The sequence below is a fragment of the Chionomys nivalis genome, chromosome 26, assembly GCF_950005125.1.
Source record: "Chionomys nivalis chromosome 26, mChiNiv1.1, whole genome shotgun sequence".
In the NCBI taxonomy this organism is placed as follows: domain Eukaryota; kingdom Metazoa; phylum Chordata; class Mammalia; order Rodentia; family Cricetidae; genus Chionomys; species Chionomys nivalis.
The window spans coordinates 17,637,270-17,658,496 of record NC_080111.1 but is presented as its reverse complement, the minus strand read 5'-3'; the positions used below and the strand labels follow the sequence as shown (position 1 = coordinate 17,658,496).

At 46.1% G+C, this 21,227-nt stretch overlaps 1 protein-coding gene across 2 annotated transcripts; it reads right to left on the bottom strand.

Moving 5' to 3' along the window:
• Nucleotides 1-34: 34 nt before the first annotated feature.
• Dnajc2 (DnaJ heat shock protein family (Hsp40) member C2) lies at nucleotides 35-20,601 on the bottom strand. 2 transcript variants are annotated; one of them, XM_057758526.1, is made up of 16 exons: nucleotides 20,414-20,601; nucleotides 18,537-18,727; nucleotides 16,677-16,752; nucleotides 14,228-14,326; nucleotides 12,433-12,574; nucleotides 11,445-11,525; nucleotides 9,949-10,014; nucleotides 8,377-8,590; nucleotides 7,579-7,728; nucleotides 5,032-5,120; nucleotides 4,765-4,834; nucleotides 2,917-3,101; nucleotides 2,107-2,207; nucleotides 1,876-1,983; nucleotides 752-906; nucleotides 35-171 (listed from the first exon to the last, which is right to left on the bottom strand). In XM_057758526.1, the coding sequence occupies exons 1-16, from the start codon at nucleotides 20,535-20,537 to the stop codon at nucleotides 97-99; spliced, it is 1,926 nt and encodes a 641-aa protein (XP_057614509.1). In that variant the 5' UTR covers nucleotides 20,538-20,601; the 3' UTR covers nucleotides 35-96. The 2 variants fall into 2 exon arrangements, with proteins under 2 accessions (XP_057614509.1, XP_057614510.1); XM_057758527.1 differs by having other exon boundaries at nucleotides 18,537-18,638; nucleotides 20,414-20,553.
• Nucleotides 20,602-21,227: the final 626 nt, after the last annotated feature.

The window sequence follows — 21,227 nt, the reverse complement described above, 5'->3', positions numbered from 1 at the left end:
GCAGCACACTTTTAAATGACTCTAATTCCAAGTGAACATTTGTACAGTATTTTCAGTTTTATTAGAAAAGTGCACACACAACCAACATTGCCTGTGTCATTTCTTGGCTCTGCTTGCATTCAGCACTTGCTCCTGAGCAGCTTTCTTTGCTTTTACCATCTCAACGAGTTCCTAGGAGGAAATAAAGTTGTTGTCGTCACTTGAACTCTGTCACTTGAACAAAGCGCTGCACCTCAGTCATGTGGAAGCACAGGCCTAGAACCACAGCGCTCGGACAGTAAGGCTGAGGCCGCCCTAGGCTACACAGTGAGTGCCTTGAATCGTGTGGCTCAGACAGTAAGGCTGGGGCCACCCTAGGCTACACAGTGAGACCTTGTCCCCAGACCAACAGAAGGATAGCGCTGTAGCTGCCGAGGTCACCAACTACCAGGGATAAAGTTTCTAAGGTTGGTCTTTCTCTAATAATTTTGGTCCTCCCGACTATTATGATACTAAAATCAGCACTGTGTCACTCAATTACCAGACAAATAAGAACATTAAGCAGGGCTGGAGAGATGGCTCAGCGGTTAAGAGCAGTGACTGCTCTTCCAGAGGACCCAGGTTTGATTCCCAGCACCCGCATGGCAGCTCACAACTGTCTGAAAATGCAATTCCATGAGATCTGACACCTTCACACCAATAAACAAAGTTAATTAAAAAATAAATAAAAATAAAAAGAACACTTCAGCAAATGGTAATTTAAATGACACACCTTGTATCGCCTCATACAGTCCTTCTTCGTCCTGCCAGGAACGGCTTCAGCTATCTTTTCCCACCTTTCCGGAGTATTTACCGGGTACGTTTTCAAAGCTTGTTCTAATAGTTTCTGCTCTTCTGTGGTCCAAGGGGTGAAATCTGTGCAGGGACCTGTTTGAGAAAAAAAAATTGTTTAGAAATTCACAGCCTTAACAGTAGAAAATGATCTTGGAGCATCTTCTCAGTGCCCCGATACAGGATGTGTGATTTGAACAATCTCTAAATACACACACATAAAACTTTGTTTTGAGAGAGAGAAAGAATACAAGCATAAGTGTGTGCACCTCTCCTGTCTCCACAAAACAAACCATGTGGCCTTTAGGCACGAACACCAAGTGAGCTATCCACTTGCCCTACCACACAGCTTTCAAAGCCAGGAAATAGGACTTGATTTGTTTTGGTTTTTTACTCTTTGGCTCTTTGCTCTTTTGGGGGTCCACCCCCAGCTCCCAAGGAAACACACATGGAGGTTTATCACTATGAATGCCTGGCCTTAGCTTGGCTTGTTTCTAGCCAGCTTTTCTTCTCCCATCCCAGCTACCTTTTGCCTCTGGCTTTCCCTTTTCTTGCTTTCACTCTCACTCCGTGGCTTGCTGGGTAGCTGGGTGGCTGACCCCTAGTGTCCTCTCTTCTCTCTTCCCGGAGTTCTCCTGTTTATATTCTCTGCCTGCCAGCCCCACCTGTCCTTGCTCCTGCCTCACTATTGACTGTTCAGCTCTTTATTAGACCAACAGGTGTTCTAGACAGGCAAAGAATCACAGCTTCAGAGTTAAAAGCAACACATCTTAAAATATTCTACACACACGTTTTGCTCATATGTCCTGATAATTTCCTGTGAGTGGTTAACAATATCCCTGAAATGATCAGTCCTTCCTCTAGTGGAATCCCTGAAAAACTGCTAGTTCCAGTTAACTAAGCAGTTAAATATAAACGTGCTACCAGATTAGAAGCCTTTGTTTTGTCCCTTTCAGACCACCAAACGTCACTTTCCAGTCATTCTGCACACAGATCCCAGGCCTCATACTTTGCGGTGGCCTGGAATCACGATCAGCCTTCTCTATTCAGAGGAACATACTTCACCTTCAAATCGTTCTGAAGGGGCTGCACTGTCAGCCTGAGGGGCCACTCCATGTTCTTTCTTAAATTTATCAAAAGCCTTTTTGTTAATGTCGTCTTTCTGATGAGGGTCTAAGAAATGGGAGAAAAAACAAACCAAAAACCAAAACTACATTAACAGATCAATCTTGTCTTTGATTATTACTTTAAAAAATGTATCCAAAGTAACAAACTGATTTCTCAAAATTAACTTACCAAGTTTTTGGAGACTTTTAGCCTTGCCAATAACATCTTTGGCAGTTCTTTTGATACCAGAAGAAGAATGTATATTCATGTAATTAGCAATAACTTCCCATCTAGAGAAATCAGTATAAAAGTTTAGTAGGGAGAAACAAAGCAAGAACTATTACATTCTCACTGCAGACGTTAGTTAAAATCTACAGAAGGAGCACTAAGTTAGTTTAATGATGCTATTAGTTACCACTGTTTAGATTCCCTTAAGAGGTTCAAATCAACCATCTGTAATCTTGCTTTTAAAAAAGCCCAATGGAAATAATTCTGGCTTAGCAAACTCTCTGAAACAAGTGCTGCAGTGTGCTCATTGGGAGTCCAGATCTCTAGGGCTAGAATTTGAATCCTAGAGGTAGAGGCGGAGTCAGACGCCAAGTGGAGACTGGTGAGCGCCTGCTGCACATGTGGAGAGGTGGTGCAGTGGACCAGCACAGTGAGTTCACACTGGCCACGGAGACAGAACTGACTGGAAGGCAGGCTTATCTGTTCTTTTACTTTTACATGCATTGATTGGTGTTTGACCTGCATGTCTTTGGGAGGATGTCAGACCTACTGAACTTGAGTTACAGACAGGTGTGAGCTGCCATGTGGGTACTGGGAATTGAACCAAGGATCTTTGGACTAGCAGCTACTGAGCCATCTCTCCAGTCCCTGAAAGGCAGGGTTTGTACACTCAACTCATCTCTACCCATTCTGCTGAAGCTGCTACGTGGATGGCTCTCTCTGTATCTCCAGGCCCCACCATATACCAAAAATGTTCACAAAAGCAAGTACCTCGAGTTTGTCCCAGCGGGGAAGAGGTTGACGGCTTTGATCAATAGCTGCAGGTCATCTTCTGACCAGTTCTTACTGCCACTCCCACCTCCACCCGTTGACTTCTCTGCATTCTTGGATGCTTGCCGCATCCGGGCGTCGGCTTCCTCCTTCTCTTTCCTCATTTGCTCATTTACTTCTTCTATCTACAGAAATACAAGTCAGAGTCTTCAGAGCATTTGGGGACCTCCAACCCTTTCTGACCGAGGTGCGTGGTCCTCAACCTCACGCCAATCTCATCCCAACCCTACACTCCACAGGTGAAACCCCAAGGCAAGCATGCGCTTTCCCCCTGGCTTCCCTCCCGCCAGCTCCAAGCTTCACAGGTCACAGGTCAAGGACCGAGAAGCCACCACAGCTTGAACCACTCAGATTCACTGGCAAGGTGACTGGCCTGTGTTACTCACATACAAGGCCACCTCAAATCTCGAAAGCTCATTTAGCACACAGGCAAGTGGTCTGTCTTAGCTTGGAGCTCTATCCTGTGTGCACCTTTAAATATGCACACACGTGACGTACGTGACTTGAGCTCTGGGGGGGGCGGCTGCCTTGGAGTCACCTGTCACTCACTCCTTCTCTTCAATCTCTTAGAAGCAGTCATCAAGTCCCTATAATTCTAACTCTGAAACATTTTTGTGATTCCTGTGTTTCTTACAGAAGAATTCAGTGTTTATCTGTCTTATGCACCCTGTTCAGTCCACTATACCAGATAATCAGTGCAGCACTGAACCTTCCGCTAACTGACAGATCGTGTGAATGCAAACTGGTCGCGCTAGTATGTAAAATTCAGCTCTGCTCTATTCTTCCCAATCGACTCTATTTCCCGCCTTCCTTTCCGTATTTTCCTCCTACCTCTACTCATCATTCATGGTTTTCAACCATGTCCTTCAAAGCTGGGTCACACCTTTCACTGAGCCTTCCCTCACCATCCGGATGCAGACTTTAGTGTTTTAGTGTTTGCTGGATGCCCTCCATCCTTTGTGCCTCAGGCCTTCTCTTCTGATGTACCTACTCTATGAACTCCTTGGTGACAATGATAGCATTAGCTGTTCTTAAAAAGCACCTAACCGCCTGCCACCTACACAGGACACTGTAGGGCTATCTGATTTTATATTTAGTATTGTAGGTACCAACCAATACTTGTTGAACTGAATTCAGTTTCTGAGACTGCCTAATTGTTTATCTATAAAATAAAAGGTATACATTAGATAGAACAAAGCCTTTTTTGCTTATAAATGTTATCCTATGAAATATTCTGGGATTAATCAAAATAATTTTTAATCACTACTTTAAAAAAATTGATTGGCTGGGCCTTTAATCCCAACACTTGGGAAGTAGAGGCAGGTGGATATCTGTGAGTTCGAGGCCAGCCTAGACTACAGAGTGAGTTCCAAAGCTACACAAAGAAGCCCTGTCTCGAAAACCAAGCAAACAAAAAAAACAAAACAAAAAAATATGACTAATGTGCTAAAGACTCCAATTAAACACAACATGATTGAAAAATTCCTATCACCCGGGTGGTGGTGGCACACACACACCTCTAATCCCAGCCAAGGCAGAGGTAGCTGGATTTGTGAGGACAGCCTGGTCTACAGAGCGAGTTCCAGGACAGCCAGGGCTACAAGAGAAACCTTGTCTCGAGCCTCCCCCTAAAAGCTATTAAATTTGATTTAAATCATCAAAGTACTTAACATAAAAAATATAAATAAAATATAGTGGAAAACCCACACTCTGCCTTCTGTATATGGCAGGTCAAGAAACAGGTGAAACAATCAAGTGGAAACTGTGAACAGTGACTTATCCCATTACCTGTTTTTCAAGTGCAGCTTTCCCTACTTCTCTTGTAGATGACGTCAGTATCTCATTCAAGCCCTGCAAGCTACAGAAGAGAGAGAGTGCTGAGTGAGTGCTGGGAGTGTAGCTCCATGGCCCAGCCTCTACCCAGCATGCACAAAGCCTTGAGCTCCAAGTTCAAGTCAGACACACACACACATACACACACACACACACAGTAAAAACGGGACGGGGTAAGGGGTGGATGACAGGCAGCCGTCAGTATCAGTCCCTCAGACATACCTTGCTAGCTCGAGCCGATCACAAAGCTTCTCCACTTCCTCCATCATCTTCACACGCTCCGCCTCACTGTCTGAGAAGTGATTCCAGCTCTGGAAGCACAAATGCATCATTAGTCAAGTGCAAAGCGTGCGCTCAGAGGCTGTGGGTGTGGATGGACACAGGGTCTGTGCCGTCATCAGGCCAGCAGAACACCACGGATGCTGTGAGCTTTCAGGACGAGGAGACTGACAGTCCTCCCCACTACCAGACCAGTGTGCTGCTGCCTGGCTATCTAATGCGCTGAATGGGAAAATCTACTGGAAAACTAAACATGAAATTTTAAAAAGAGGTTCCAATACAATATGCTAACACAGAACGCACTAGCAAAAATCTGACTGACTGAAGATCATACTCATAATGGAACAGATTAACATAAGTGAAAGTACAGCAAATTAGCTGGAAAACCCTTCCCGGGTTAAGTTGCTGCTAACAGTCATGTCTTCCATTTCTCACTGCTTGTTTCTTTTAGCCCATGGGCTGTTTTTCTCATCACTCCTCTTACTGTGGGCACCCAGGCCTGGACAAGCACCAATGGTTCTTAGGCTTCTCCTTGAGCAGTTCAGCACCTAAGTCCTGCTGCTTTCTAGGGTGCCCCACCCCCATCCCAGGCTCTCCCTGGTCGCGGGAGTTTGAATGTGATCAGTGATACTATTAGAAGGTGTGGCCTTGTTGGAGGAAGTGTGTCTCTGTGGGGTGGGTTCTAAGGTCTCCTTTGCTCAAGCCATGCTATGTCTCAGTACACTTCCTGTTGCCTGTGGGCCACGATGCAGGGCTCTCAGCCCCATCTCCAGCACGTCTGCCTGTACGCCATCATGCCCCAGGACTGAATGCCTGAACTGTCAGCAAGCCACCCCAGTTAAATGTTTTTGTTTATTTATTTATTTAATGGAAGTTGCCATGTAGCCACGGCATCTCGACAGCATAGAAACTCTAACACAGAGTGATCTCATCTACCTGCATGGTTTCTAGTGCTATCAAGATGTTGATGAGTCGCTGGGCAGTGGTGGCGCACACCTTAAATCTCAGCACTCTGGAGGCAGAATCGGCTTCAGAAATCTCTCCCCATCTCATCTATCCTCTCCATACCCTAGTCCAGGCCAGCACACTTTCTAAGCTGGACTATTCCTCTGCCCATCTCTCACATTCTGAGCCATGCCCAAAACTGAGTCAGGGTCCGACTGCAGCCTCTGGTGCGACCTCCTCTTCAGGGGCCTCGTTCTCCCAGCCGCACTTGTCAGCGTTCTCTGAACAGCTGTATCTCTTACCTCTCGTCCCGCGGGCTTTCCTTCACCACCACCACCTGGTGCCTCACGCCCTGACACTCACCTGAGAGCAGGACCGCCTGCGCACTTCCCAGGGGCTCCTCAGGGCAGGAGCCGTTCATTCTAACTGTGGTCTACAATGAGTGCAGTCTGGTCATTTGATGACTGAGTAAATCAACTCATGTTGGGATAACTTGTTGGTACCAAGGACCAGAGTTCTGCTATAACTCATGACACTCTCTCAGGTCCTGAGTGGCCTTCTAAAGTCTCTATCAAATCACACTGCTGTACACCATCTCCCACACCTTCTAACCGCCATCTTGGGGAGTTCAGCTATGCCTTATTATAAGAGGATTCTCTCAGCTGGGCTTGCTGACTGTTCACATCTCTTCATGGAGGGCTGCGGTAGAGGTGGGGGTGTCACAGGATCTCACCTGGGTATCCATCCACGCCCTACCACACGCTATATGTAATTCTTCCTTAACTGCATGTAGCCTCAGGGAGGAGCTGGAGTAAATAGGTCAGGGACAATCTGTCCATCTATGTGGCTGTGGCAAAGCCCTCCTCCCTGATGGGTAAGGGCTTTCCAGGAACAGTCTATGGGGAGAGGAGCACTTAACACCCCAGTAACTTCTCACCTGTGCTCTGTAAAAGGAAGCCAGACAAACTCATCCCCAGAGTGAACCTTGGCAGAATCCTACCTCAGTTTGTTGCTGGACTTTAGGAGATGAGGCAGACGGAATTACATCCCCCCCCAGCAAGGAATTTGAGCAAAAACTTGCTGAGTTTGTCAGTCAAGTGAATTTTCTCATTAACTGCCTTAGCTCCAGAACTAGGTTCTTATCAGCTACAGGTACATGAGGACCACCGTATACAGGAAACCTCCCTAGGGCCCCAGAGCTGCACAGCTCAAGGCCAGGCAAGGCTACACGAGCCTCTCAGTCAGGCTGGTGAAATAGTTCTCCAGTTAAAGCACTTGCGCCCATGTGTGACAACCAAGTTCAATCCCTAGGACCAGAATGACCCAGGAGGACTGACTGATCTCCTTTGTTTATGTGCACCCCCACACACATAGAAAATAAATGTAATAAAAACAAGACCCTGCCTCAAAAAACAGTAACCAAATTAAAACAGCACTTCAAGATAAAATGTGTACACGTGTCTGCACGTGGTGGACAAGGAAATACTTCACGGCTCATCAGGGCCCGGGCGCTCATGTGGCAGTGGCCCCAGCAGCCTGGCGTACCTTGCAGGAGTTCCGAAGTTTCTGCCTTTCCTTTTTAATGGCCTTTTTCTGGATATCCTTTTCCTTCTTTGCCAGTAAAGCTTGCTGTCTAACTTCCTCCTCTTCCTTCTCTTTAGCCAACCGAGCAGCTTCTAATTCTGCTTGTCTTTGCTTTAAAAAGGTGAGCAAAATCATTTTAATAAAGAAACTGGGGTTGATGAATGAGAAATAAGATGACATCAAATTAGTGACAAAGTTAAGGACAGATGACAAAAGTCTACAAATTACAAAATTCTACTTATTAGAAAATATAAAACAGACATTTAAAAAATAAACCAGGAGCCGGAGAGGTGGCTCAGCAGTGGCCCACAGAGAACCCAGGTTTGGTTCGCAGTACCCCAACTGCCTTAATTCTATCTTCACGGCACCCAGTGCCCATTCTGCATCATCAGGCAGAAGAACACCGGTGGTATATACTATACTAACACAGACACTCACACATACACAAGGAAAAATAAAAATAAATCTCAAGGCTAGGTGTAGTGGGGTACAACCTTAATCCCAGCACTCTTTGGCAGAGGCAGAGTTCAAGACCAGCCAAGGCTGCACCAAACACAACAACTTGAATTGTTGAAAGAGACTCATGCCTGGGTCTCAGAAAGTCTGAAAGAGGTGGTGTACACCCTTCCCTATCTCAGAACAAACAAAAACCGAACCAAACCAAGCCTTAAAGTCAGTCACTCAGAGTGGCGCCCGATTCTGTTTCCAGATTATCTCGTCTCAGGTGGCCTGGAAGTCCTGGAAGTCCTACCACCTTACCTTCTCTTTGGCTTCCTGCTCCTTCCGTCTGGCTTCTGCCTTTGCTTTCTTTTCTGCTTCTTTCTTGGCCCTTTCTTCTTCCTTGAACTTTTTTATCCTTGGGTCGCAGCTGTAAGCATTATCAACTAGTGTTCTTATTCTGTTCATCTCCTCCTTTTTCCGCTGGGCCCTTGTTGCTCTGTTCTGCTTCTCGATCCATCTCCTCTCATCACGACTGCAAGACACGAAACACTAGAATCAAACTAATACTTCAGATGACTAGAAACACGGCATTTTATAGTTCATATGGAGATGATGTCTTAGGAGATGAAGACAAGACACCTCATTCCTATTAATTTTGATTTTTTTCCCCTTTGATACTTATGTCAAAAAGAATTTCCAACACATAAATAGCTTCAGCAGCCAAGTTTTTGGAGCTGAGCTACTTGAATATTATATTTCATTGAGAAGGGACTTTTAAAATTATAGATCAGGCTGGAGAGACGGCTCAGAGGTTGACAGTCCTTGCTGTTCTTCCGGAAGACCAGACTTTGGTGCCCAGCAAAGTTTTGGAGCCTGTCCTGGAACTAGCTCTTGTAGACTAGGATGGCCTCGAACTCACAGAGATCCTCTTGCCTCTGTCTCCCGAGTGCTGGGATTAAAGTTGTGTGCCACTACCACCTGGCTTGCAAGAATAAACATTTTTTTAAAAGTTGGAGAGTGGCAACTTGCCTTCAACATTTACATACGTAACTACTTAATATGTAAACTATGTAATTTTTAGCTATTATTTTAATGAATATTTATGTAAAGATGTTATGTTGCAGAACATTACTTTAACCCTGTAAGGTGTGTTATATTTGTTTACGCTGCATTTAATTATGTAAAGATGTGCTGCACTTGTTTTACCTTGCTTCTAAGGCACCTGATTGGTCTAATAAGCAGCTGACTGGCCATTAGACAGGCAGGAGAGAGGACAGGTGGGGCTGGCAAGCAGAGAATAAACAGGGGAAACCTAGGCTTGGGAAAAGAACGCGAGAGCGAGGAGAGGGGCACACACGGGGCAAGAAGTCAGGCAGCAAGAGACACGAAGCGGTGAGAGTAATACATAGAGAACGAGAGAAGAGTGAAAAGCCCCAGCCAACGGGTAGATAAAGAGAACCAGGTAAAAAGATAGCCAGAGATGGGCTTAAGCGAGGCCGAGCAGTCATAACTAAGAAGTCTCCGTGTCATGACTTGGGAGCTGGTGGTGAACCAAAAGAAAAAGACTGGTATAAATTTGACCCCTGGGACCAGGGTCGCAGAGAGCCAGGTCCACAGAGTTGTCCTGTGACCTCCACCTCAGGCTATGACAAATCTGTGTCCCCATAACAAATACATAAAATAGAAAGCGGCTGGGATGCAGTGCAGTGGTGAAACACTTGCCTACTACTATGCTGTCCTAAAACTAATCTCTAGTAAAACACATTTTTCCCTTTGGAAAAAAAAAGCTGAATGTATGACCCATGGCCCTAATTCATGAGACCGTGAGCTTGACCCTCCACCATACACAGACATACATTGACATACACTGACATACACTGACATACATACCATTCTGCTTTTTCTTTTTCTTCTTCATCTAAATAAGAAAATTCTCTCCAAGAATCAAAATTATACCTAATATAGACAGAAAAGAAATCAAGACAGAATTGGAAAAACAAATCCTTTTAAAATCATACTAGACACACACTACTTTTAAAACTAGTGGTAAACAGATCAGTTGTCCCTCCTTTTTGCTATTAAACTAAAAACTATGCCCACACACTCAATGTCAACAGCTCCCTGCTCTCCTGTCTTCTTTCTCACTTCCCTAGAATGTTGTCTGTGATTTCTCCTGTCTTCGTGTTAACCACTGTCAAGTCTTACGATGACTCCAGCTAAGGGTATTTTATTTCTGGTTTGTCGTCTTAATGGAAAAGTTACTCTAACTGACCAAACTGAATCTTGTTTTCTCAAGAGTCTTTATTTCTGTAAAAAATAAACACATTGGTTAGTGAAAGGACACAGTATGAGGCTGGAGTGGTGGCTCAGTGGTTAAGAGTGCTCCCAAAGGACCCAGCTCGGTTCCCGGCACCCTGGAGTGCCGGTTCAGTGGTTAAGAGCGCTCCCAAAGGACCCAGCTCGGTTCCCGGCACCCTGGAGTGCCGGTTCAGTGGTTAAGAGCGCTCCCAAAGGACCCAGCTCGGTTCCCGGCACCCTGGAGTGGTGGCTCAGTGGTTAAGAATGCTCCCAAATAGTGGTGCACGCCTTTAATCCCAGCACTCGGGAGGCAGAGGCAGGCGGATCTCTGTGAGTTCGAGACCAGCCTGGTCTACAAGAGCTAGTTCCAGGACAGGCTCCAAAACCACAGAGAAACCCTGTCTCGAAAATCCAAAAAAAAAAAAACAAAAAAAAAAGAGCGCTCCCAAAGGACCCAGCTCAGTTCCCGGCATCCTGGAGTGGTGGCTCAGTGGTTAAGAGCGCTCCCAAAGGACCCAGCTCGGTTCCCGGCACCCACTCATCGGCTCACAAGTATGGCCCTCTTCTGGCTCCATAGGCACCAGGTGCAGACATACATGTAGCCAAAACACCCACACACATATTTTTGAAAGACATATAACAAATAAAACGCACTAAATATTATGTTTACTTAAAATTAGTGAATTATAGGTAAAAAGCACTACCTACTTAAAGAATTCAACTTTTCCCCCACTGAGACAGGTCTCACTACGTAGCCCTGGCTGGCCTCAAATTCATGGAGATCCGCCTGCCTCTGCCTCCCAAGAGGTGGGATTAAAGGCGTGCGCCACCACTGCCCAGCTCAATTTACATTTTTTTATGGCAACCAAGTACTTGACATCTAGATTTCAATACATTAATGGAAAACAGACTAAAAAAAAAAATCACAAAAGACATAGAAGATACAGAGCATTACATGAAAATCTTTATTAACTTCATTTGTTCAGTAAAGGGTCAGCTACTCAAATGTGAATGGATGAGCAATCAATTACTTAAGGAATGGCCTTAAGAATGATACCATTCCACAAACAGTACATTTATTCACTTACCAGAAAGAATAAAATGTATCTACGTCTTCAAATGAGGAGTTCATGTCACCAAGTTTGGGAACATTTTTTTTATTTGACCACCTGAAATATTAAAACAAAAATCTGACTCAAAGATTTTGAACAAGAGATCAACCTACATCCAGTTCTTTAAAAACAACAGCTTTTATTAATTAATCCCGTCCAACACTCTGCCCTTTAACCTCTACAACTCAGAAGTGCTGTTAGCAGTGCAGGAGAGGGCAGCCCAGCTATCTCCAGTTCCATGCAGTACAGTGATGTAGGAGCTGTTGGGCACGCTGACCCAAGCGGGGCAGCTGGTCTCTTCCTACACTCACTGCTGCCCCCTAAAAACGCAGCACAGAAGGAAATGGTAAGCCAGTAGGAGACAGCAGTGTAGACGGATTTCCAGCCCAGGAGATGAGGCGGCGACACTAGTCCACTGTACTAAACAATACACAGCGTCGTCTACACCATCTTCAGTCGGAGTCGCTGGGAGCATTAGGATGAGTGGAAGCCGAGCGCTCCAGAACTGGCACCTTAGGCTCTGCCCATGCTCTCCGGGTGGCTCCGTGTGCAGTGAAGATGGCCAGAAAATGTGCCAGTTCAGACGGAACCAAGAACGCAGGACACTACTAATACCGCATACTATTTTAGGACTCATATTAATGCAATAAAGTATGTATTAACCTTAAAGATCTAATAATTTACCCTTTGCCAGAGAAGCCTTATGAAAATAAGATGCTCAATGAAAGGACCTGGGGCTGCACAAAAAGTAAGGATTACCACCTTTCCTCGACTAACACCGACACCGGTGCAGTGTGGGAGCAGAGGAGAGGGTGTGCTGTTACCTAAACACCAGCGTCACACGCTACTTATTAGGGCTCAGGGTAGCAGAGAAGAATGGCAGAGAGTCCGCGCGGACACACTGGAGAAGGCAGTGGGAACCTGGGGGAGCACTGTGACCAAGGAGATCGGTGCTTTAACTCACCTGGAATTCCTTTCAAACACCGGAGAAAACACTTGGAAGAAATTGTCCTTTGCTTCACTCTTAGAAGGAACTGAGTTGTCAAAAGTAGGATCTACGCTGTTAAACGCCCGTCTCTTCACTGGATCAGACAGCATTTCGTAAGCTGAGAACAGAGTAACACGACAGCACCATGAGGCCAACAGGTTTTTTTTCTACGAGAAAACAAATATCGCCCTAGGGATGTGGCTCTATGGAGTGGCCTGGGTCTGACCACTAAAGACAACAAAACAAGGTGGAAGAAAGAAAACAAAAATATTTTTCTGCTAAAAGTTATTTTCATATTTCAAATTTTTGAATTTTAGATGGGAGAGAGCTTTACTGAGGCCTGGTCCTAGCATTCCGTGACACAAATGATGTGACTCCTCTAAGTAGACAGACAAGTGACAAGACACTATCTCCCTCTTGGGGACTTGAACCTAGAGCCTGGTACAAGCTGGATGAACACCCGGGTCAGGGCATCACAGAACAACTGAGAACAAGACTTTCAGCTAGGCAGGCTGGCTTGTCTAGAATCCTACCACTTGAGGGCCTGAGGTAGGAAACTACCCGCCTTGCATTTAAGGCCAGCCAGGACACAGTGAGCTCCAACCAAGCCTGGGCTAAAGTGAGTGAGACCCTGCCTCCAAATAGTCTGTTCTAGAAGGCAAGTGGACCGAGGGACAGGAAGATTAACTAAAATCATACCGTTAGATTTCAGACTACCACTGTGTCAGAGTGACCAGAGACAAGAAATCTGAAGGGTGCACGTATGTGTCACTGTGTGCAAAGGAACGTGTACCATTGTAGGAAGGCACCTTCCTACCATCCCAGGGACAGGAAGAGCTAAGTCTGGGGTCAGTCTGGGCCGCATACAGAGTACCTGAAAACAAAAGCACTACAGACTATAAAATTACACGTAAGGAAACATGGAGTTGGAAATGCTAACTATCCGTCCTGGTTTGCACAATGGGTCATGGCTATGTAAACAGCCATAAATAACTGTGTGATCTATTATATAATCTAAAATTAGTAAAACCTCCAAATAACAGGTTAGTCTCACAACAACCTAAAATGGTGAAAGGGCTTAGGTCTGTACCATCACCGAGCATCCATGCCAGGCCCGACAGTGCCGGCCTGTAGATCCCAGCGACCAGGAAGGGAGAGGTAGGATCGGAAACTCAAGCCCTACAGAGACTTCAAGGCCAGCTGGGAATTTAGTAAAATCCAGTCTTCTAAAAAAAAAAAAAAAAGTGTGTGTGTGTGTGAGTGGGGGAGGGGGTCCAGCACAGGGCTGTAGTTCAGTGGTAGAGTGGTTTGATGCCTAGCACTACACGAACATATCAATACGCGATCATACATGTATAAGTATGTATGTATAGACAAACATACTTAGAGGAGCGACGAGTGTGATAATCACTCAGAGTTGGGCTCAGCAACACATGCTTGCAATCCCAGCAATAAGAGGCTGAGGGAGGAAGACGGAGAATTTAAGGCCAGCCTTGGCTAGAGTAAGGCCTACCTTAAAACAAAGCAAAGCCTGTCCCCCCGGGAGCCTGCTAAGATGCAGACTGTACCAGCAGGCCGGGCCTGAGCGTCTGCATTTCCAGGGCTGCTAGTGCTGGGGTTGGAGTCAAGGCCCTCGGCTCTCCCTGTGTGGAAGCTCTCGGGAAAGGGCAACAGTCACAGGCACCTCTGCAAGGCTGCGATGTCAGAAGGTGGTGGGCACAGAGTGGGACGCTGACAATTCTAAGAGAGCCCTGTGGTGAACCGTCCTTACCTTTAGTTATACAAGTGAAGTAGTCATTGTCTCCCTCTTTGATTGGCTCCCCAGCTGCTTTCCGTTTGTCTGGGTGATGTTTTAGGACCATCGCTTTATCTGCAGAACCAATCAGATATTACTGATTTTAGGAGTAATTCTTTAGTAATTTGACTTTTTTTCCTCTCTAATTTTAACATTCAATTTTTTTTTGACATTTTCAAATTCACTATACATCATAATCTCAACTAAAATAACCGTCTATGAACTTTTTGTCTTTTCGAGACAGTTTCTTTGTATAGTCCTGGCTGTCCTGGATCTCGCTCTTGTAGACTAGGCTGGCCTCGACCTCATAGAGATCCGCCGGCCTCTGCCTCCTCAGTACTGAAATTAAAGGCGTGCGCCAACACCTCCCAGCTCAGCTTATAATCTTTATCCTTCACTATTTTACTCCTCTAAATCTCATTGTGGGGATATCATCTTGTTTTTCTTTCCTCCACTTTATTTAGTGATGCCCTCTCAAACAATGAAATGAAATACCTCTCTTCTCCTAGTATTTTTTAAAACAATATCCTATGTTCAGGCAATGAACCTGCTTAGTTCTAGTTTTCTACCTTTTAAGCTTTATAGCAACGATTCTACTTTAAAAAAGGAATCTAGTCATCTTCTGGGAACCCAGAGATGGACTTGCCCGAAGAATCAGTCTGGCCAGTATTTAATTAAAGTTTGCTTCAAATTTGGCAAGGGGGAAGGAATCCATCAATACATCTTTCATATTTTCAATGCGACTGTTCTTTAGGTTGTTGGAATCTCATTTATTTCATTAAACCGAGATAAATTCTAAGGTTTAGGTGTGCAGCCACAGCAAACACCCGAAGAGACCGAGGCCGCCTTTCCTGGGCAGCTCTCATCCCACTAGACTGGGCAGCAGCTGTAGACCTACGCCCCACAGGCCGCTCTTCTGTGCTTTGGAACCTTATACAGGCATAGGTATGCAGGTCTCCGAGCCTGGCTTCTTTCCTCAATGTTGTGGTTTGAGATTCATCCATATCTCAGGAAATATGGATGCCCTGGTAGTTCTTATTTTGTGTTGCTGAATAGCATTTGGCTGTATTAAAATACACTGGTTTGTGTATTATTTTCCTGTTAGTGAATATTTAAGTGGTTTCCCATTTGTGAACAATCTGATAACATTACAAACATTTCTCTACAAACCATCTCATGGGCACACCCAACCCAGTTGTTTCTATGTATTCTGAATGTATGGGGTTCAGCATTGGGAATTATTTGCTTTCTGATGGCCATTCAGCTTGGATATAGTAGCCATTTCCCAAACTATGTTGGAAAGAGGTGTTTTACTACACCTAGCTCAAGTAGAAAGTAGTGAAGATTATTATGTGGGTCACAGAAACTCTAAAAACCTATGAACTAAGCTATCTTGGAGCCCAAGAGTCAGATAACACGGGACAATTCTGCAGTTCATAAAGCTGAACACTGTTTTGACAAGCGCTGGTCTCACTGCAGAGCACAGCTGTGTCCGCTGCCGTTCACGCAGTGAATGCTTCTCTTTCCCTCGCCTCTGTCCTGGCCAGCACGAGAGTCTATGTAGCTTAACAAAGGCTGTTCTCTGACACATGTGCGTATTAGTAATCTACGTCACAGGCTGCACCAGCCAGTCTGCAGACATAAACACTGTCAGGCGTGTGGTGACGCACACCTGTAATCCCAGCACTGGGCAGGAGGAGCACAGACTTGAGGCTAGTGTGGCCATGAGATACTGTATTACAGGGTTGGAGAGATGGCTTAGCAGTTAAAAGTACGACTACTCCTGCAAAGGACCTGAGTTTGATTTGCAGCAACCACAATGGGTAGCTTACAGCTTCCTCCATCTCCATCTCCAGGAGACCTGGTCATCTCTTCTATCCTCTGAGGATGCCTGCCTCATGTGTACATACCAGCATACAGATACACATCTAAGTTTTAAAATTAAAATCTTTTTAGAAAGAAAACTAAGGCATTTTTTTTTTTTTAACTAGACCCAAGAACAGTCATGTATAGCCGCAACTTCTGAAATCCCAGCACTTGGAAGGCAGATGCAGGATATAAGGTATTGAGGTAGCAACACCCTGTCCCTCTCTCAACTAAAAAAAAAAAAACCTCAAAGCAAAACAGGACTAGAAATGAAACTCAGTGGCAGAGAGCTGGCCTGTGACTTAAGGCCTCAGGTTTGATCCCCAGCCACCACCAAAACTCCAAACAAATAAGAAAACCAAACGGTCCCCGACGCACAATTTTTGTTTGTTACAGTGATTCTGAGCCCTTCCTTCAGGAACCTCACCTGAGAATACTCAGGGTCCCCACCACCTTCCTTTTCTAAGGCAGGGTCTCATGTACGTGGGTGCTCTGCTTCTGAGTTTGGGGGTCACATTTCCTGTATTAAATATTCGACTATTTCAAAACCGGTACTTACGAGCTGCTTTGATCTGCCTCTGTGTGGCTCTGTATCTGAGGTGGCCCAGTCCAAGAACTGCATAATGATCCTGATTCTGATGAACACACAAAACGGGGTTAAAGCTGAGTGGAGGACATTTAACCCTTTGTGCTCTGTTACCATAGAAACTATTTTCCAAAGTGAGACTTCTGGGCTGGAACCAAAGGGCACCTGCTTAGCAGAACTTCCAGAGCAGAGGCCAGTGAGGCTCTGTATAAAATGGGCTCTGCAGCCGTGTACACAGGGAGAGGTGGACGACTGTACAGCCTTCCTGATGTTTTACACAGAAGACTAGCCAACTGGACGCTAGAGATTACTGGAGATTGAAAAAAACAATAACAAAACCCAAGTAATGGTGAAACAAGCCTTAATCCCAGCACTTGGGAGGCAGAGGCAGGAAGATCTCTGTTGAGCTTGAGGCCAGCCTGGCCTACAGAGTGAGTTCCAGGAAACCCCATCTTGAAACAATAACAACAAACCAAACAAGAACAAGCAAGCAGCTGGGTAACACCCAGCATCCTCTACATAAACTTCTAAAGAACCCCTTTCTCCACTGAGACCTGTGTTTCATACCCTTCCCTCCTTACAGCTAGTTCAGCTAGAATATACAGGAGAGAGTGACAATAGATCTGGCAGCTGGGCCAGTGAACAGTGATTGCACAGAACCAGGAAACAGGCGGAGTATGCTGGGTGGAAATTTTGAGACTTGAAGGATGTGTTCTTCAGTTAAGATCCTGGTGAATTTACAAGTTGAGGAAGCAACAGTAGTAAGGCCACACTAATCCAAACTGTCCACTTGTCTTGGAGAATGAGCTGGCTCTCACAAGAAGAGAAGGTGAGGGCACAGAGCCTGGACTCAAACAGTCAAACAGCCCACTGGGGATGGCGCTACCCGAGCCTAAGATCCTAGAGGATAGAAGAAAGCAGGCTGAGCTGGGCGGTTGGGCACACACCTTTAACCCCAGCACCTGGGAGGCAGATCTCAGTGAGTTTGAGGTCAGCCTGGTCTACAAAGCAAGTTCCTGGACTATTCCATAGAAAAAACTTGTCTCGAAAAAACAAACAAACAAAAAGCAGGCTAAGCGAGACAACTTTCCTAAAATTTGGGCACAAAAGTGCCTACAAAGTTCTTCAGACTGCATCCCAACACAGGTTCCTGTTTAGTGTACTCTACCAAACCCCCTCCTGCGTCAGTGTGTCCCCTCTTCCTCAAAACCTGACTACACGTGTTTCAATCATTACCAACAGGCCTAGCTTGTGAGCGAGCCTTGTAGCACAAAGTTATTTACTCCCCTCTAGGCTTGCCCGCACTTCAGACATTTCCCATGCTGCCAACGGAATTGTCTTCTACACTTATATCAGAAATGTGTGCTTGTGTGTGCGCACGTGTGCAAGTGTGTGGAGGCCAAAGGACAACCTCGGGCTATTCCTTGTGTATGGTCCACCTTTCTTTCCCTCCCAGACAGTTTCTATGGGCCTGGAGCTCACTAGTATCTAGGCTGGCCGGCCGTAAACACCACACACCTGCTTCTTCCACCCCAGTGCTGGGATTACGCAATGCACGCTGACCAAACCCTCACGCCCCATTCTTTCTCATCCCCTTTCCTCTCCTACCCAATCCTTAGACTTCTTTTAAGAGTGGGTTCTGGGGACTGAACCAAGGTTGGCTTGCAAGCGCTTCACCGACTACAGTCAGTGCTATTCCAACTCTGGGAATACAGTGCTTACGTAAGCCTATTGTGTTGAACTGCCTTAGAAAACACAGTGCAGTAACGGAAAAACGGGGAACGTGGCCCATGTCTAGATGCTTCACTCTCAAAAGCTCTGCACAGCCAATACCTTCCAATCTTTGGGGTCCAGTGTCTTCAGCATGGGGAACTCCTCCAAGTGCAACTCCTCATCTTCTGACTCCTCTGACAGCTCCTTCTTATCCTCCAGTTCCTGAAAGGAGGTAGAGGCATTTCTGTTTCTCCTCTTGACAAAAGCTTCAAACCACCTTCCCACGGGCTCAACTTGACAGAGTACAGAGGCTGTGAGGGAAAAGCAGACGTCAACCATTGCAAGGAACACCTCTATTTCAAGGTAGCGACTTCCTAGGACGAGCAAAAAAAATGATGCCAGGATGTAATTTTCAAACCATCAGCTATAAAAATAATCGCAGAATCCAGTTGCATTATGGGTAGCAAGTTATACTTGGTAACATTAATTATTCCAGCAACCTCTTCCAGTTAACATTCCCTTAAGGGTGATGACCTGAGTTCGATGCCCAGAAGCCTCATCAAGGTGGACGAGGACAGGCTCCATAAGTGTTCCGTTGACCTCTGCATGCATGCTACGGCACTCACAAACACCCCCATTTTTTTTTTAAAGCAAAAGAAAAATTCAGCCATTAATCAATATTTTCCTGAGGATGTGGGAAAGGAAGGTGAGGAACCAATAACAGTAATAAAAAAAAATGATAAAATGCCACCAGGAACTAGCTTCAAACAAAAACTGTATACTCAAGTGATCTTAATTACTAGTGGTTTAATTACTAAGATGGCTAATAATTCTAAGAGTTCTCTAGGACCATCTGCTCAAACAGTTTTCCAAGCCAATGCTGGGGACTTACTGCATCTATGGCTTAGTGATGCTGGCTAGATGTGAACCAGAAATTCCTGGGTTTTAGTCTAGGACCACGAGTTTCTTGAAATGTAAGATTGAAATAATACCTCTCTCATTCAGTTCCTAGAATATTTTAATGCAGTTTGGAAACTTCAAACTGTTGTAGAGAAGGCATTACGGAATAAATCACTGCATATCTGTATAGCAGAAACTAAAATATGGTAATCTGGATCAGGAAAAAGGTGAGATCATAATTTTAATTTCATAAGAAATCAAAGTGCTTTTTTTTGCTGAACGGTTTTGGGGCAACATTTTCTAAGAACGTTTCTCGCATTTTAATTGGCTTATGATATTACGATTTTCTCCACCTAATAAAGAGGATCCAAACACTAAAATGAACCAGCTGTGTGACAGGGGCGTGGCTTTGAGCCTATGGAGCCTCTAGTATAGGATTACACCGGGACACACAGACGCAACACGTGCCGTGGGAAACATTTAAAACTCACATTCAACAAGTGCCCAGGGTAAAGTGGCTACGGAAATGAGTGTAGATCTCTAAAGTCGGAGCGCCAAGGCTTGCAATACCTTCCAGCGTGCCGGGTATAAACCAAAACACCCACTGCAGGAGGTCAACCGCTCTTTCAATCTCTCCTCCGAATACTCCAAGCTTTTCAGGGGCGCCCGCAAGGGGCTTCCATTGGGATAAAGAAGCTGTCTGAGCCCGAACACAAAATGCAGAGCCGGGGGCAAGGGCAGAGGTGAAAGCGTCCACTCGGCTTTGTACACCCCGGCACGTGGATGCGTGCAGCGGGGTCTCTCCGCCGCGGGCAGCGGGGTGCTTTAGGGGACCTTTCAGCGAGTCGGGGGGCTCGGTCCTCAATCGCTCAGCCCGCTCAAGAGTCAGCGGCCCCGAGAGGAAGGAGGAACCGCAGGTGCAGAGAGAGGACGCCCCCATCCTCCCGTTAATAAACCGGGGACTCCTCAAATCACAGCACGGAGCAACGAGCTCGTCCCGGAGCAGGCGGCCGGGCTCCGGCGCACCCACACCGGGGCTGCCCTGCCGGGGACGGGGCTGCCGAGGACGGGGCGCCCGGGGCCGGGTGGGCACCTACCGGAGGTCAGAGCGCGGGTGATGGCGGTGCCCTGGCCGTCCGCGGCGCCCGGCAGCATGGTGGCCCTCGCCGTCCGCTCGGCCTCCCGGTCCGAGCCTCGCCTCGCCTCGCGCCCAGGCTGCATGCCCGGGCACCGGCGCGTGGGGACGACCCGCAAGCACTTCCGGGATGGCGCTTTCGCGGGGCGGACGCCCGGCCCACCCACGCCTGCGCGCGCCTGCGCGCGGGCCGCCCACTTCCTCCGCGGACGCGATCCCGGCTGGAGACTCGGAGCGCGAAGGAATGGTTCCTAGGCTGTTCAGTTCCCGCCTGGGAGAGGGTTGCTTTCCTTGCACCAGGGCTAGGCGTGGGGAATAACTTTGAAAAAGAACTTCAGGCACGATGTCAACCAGGCCGCCTCTGGACTCGTGACAATCCTGTCTCATTCTCTCAAGTGCTCAGGTTTGTCAGAAACCACCCCGGCTCCTTAGGTATCACTTACAAGTGGAATTATATAACGTTTATATCTTATTATTAAACATTGTCTCTATGTGAGTCGTTTATTTATTAGTAAATGGCCACAGAATTTATTTTTAAGGCTGAATAATGTTATATTCACACACCACACTTTTGTTTCTCCATTTATCTGTACATGGATACCTGGGCTGTTGTTCTTTTGACCTATTGTCAATGTTTCTATGAACATGGCTGTACAGGTATCTCTTTGAAATTCTACTTCCAACTATTTGGCGTTATATATCCAGATGTGGAATTGCTAGCTTATATAGATTATATTGTATTGGTTTTCAAATTTCAACAACCATTGCACCTTGTT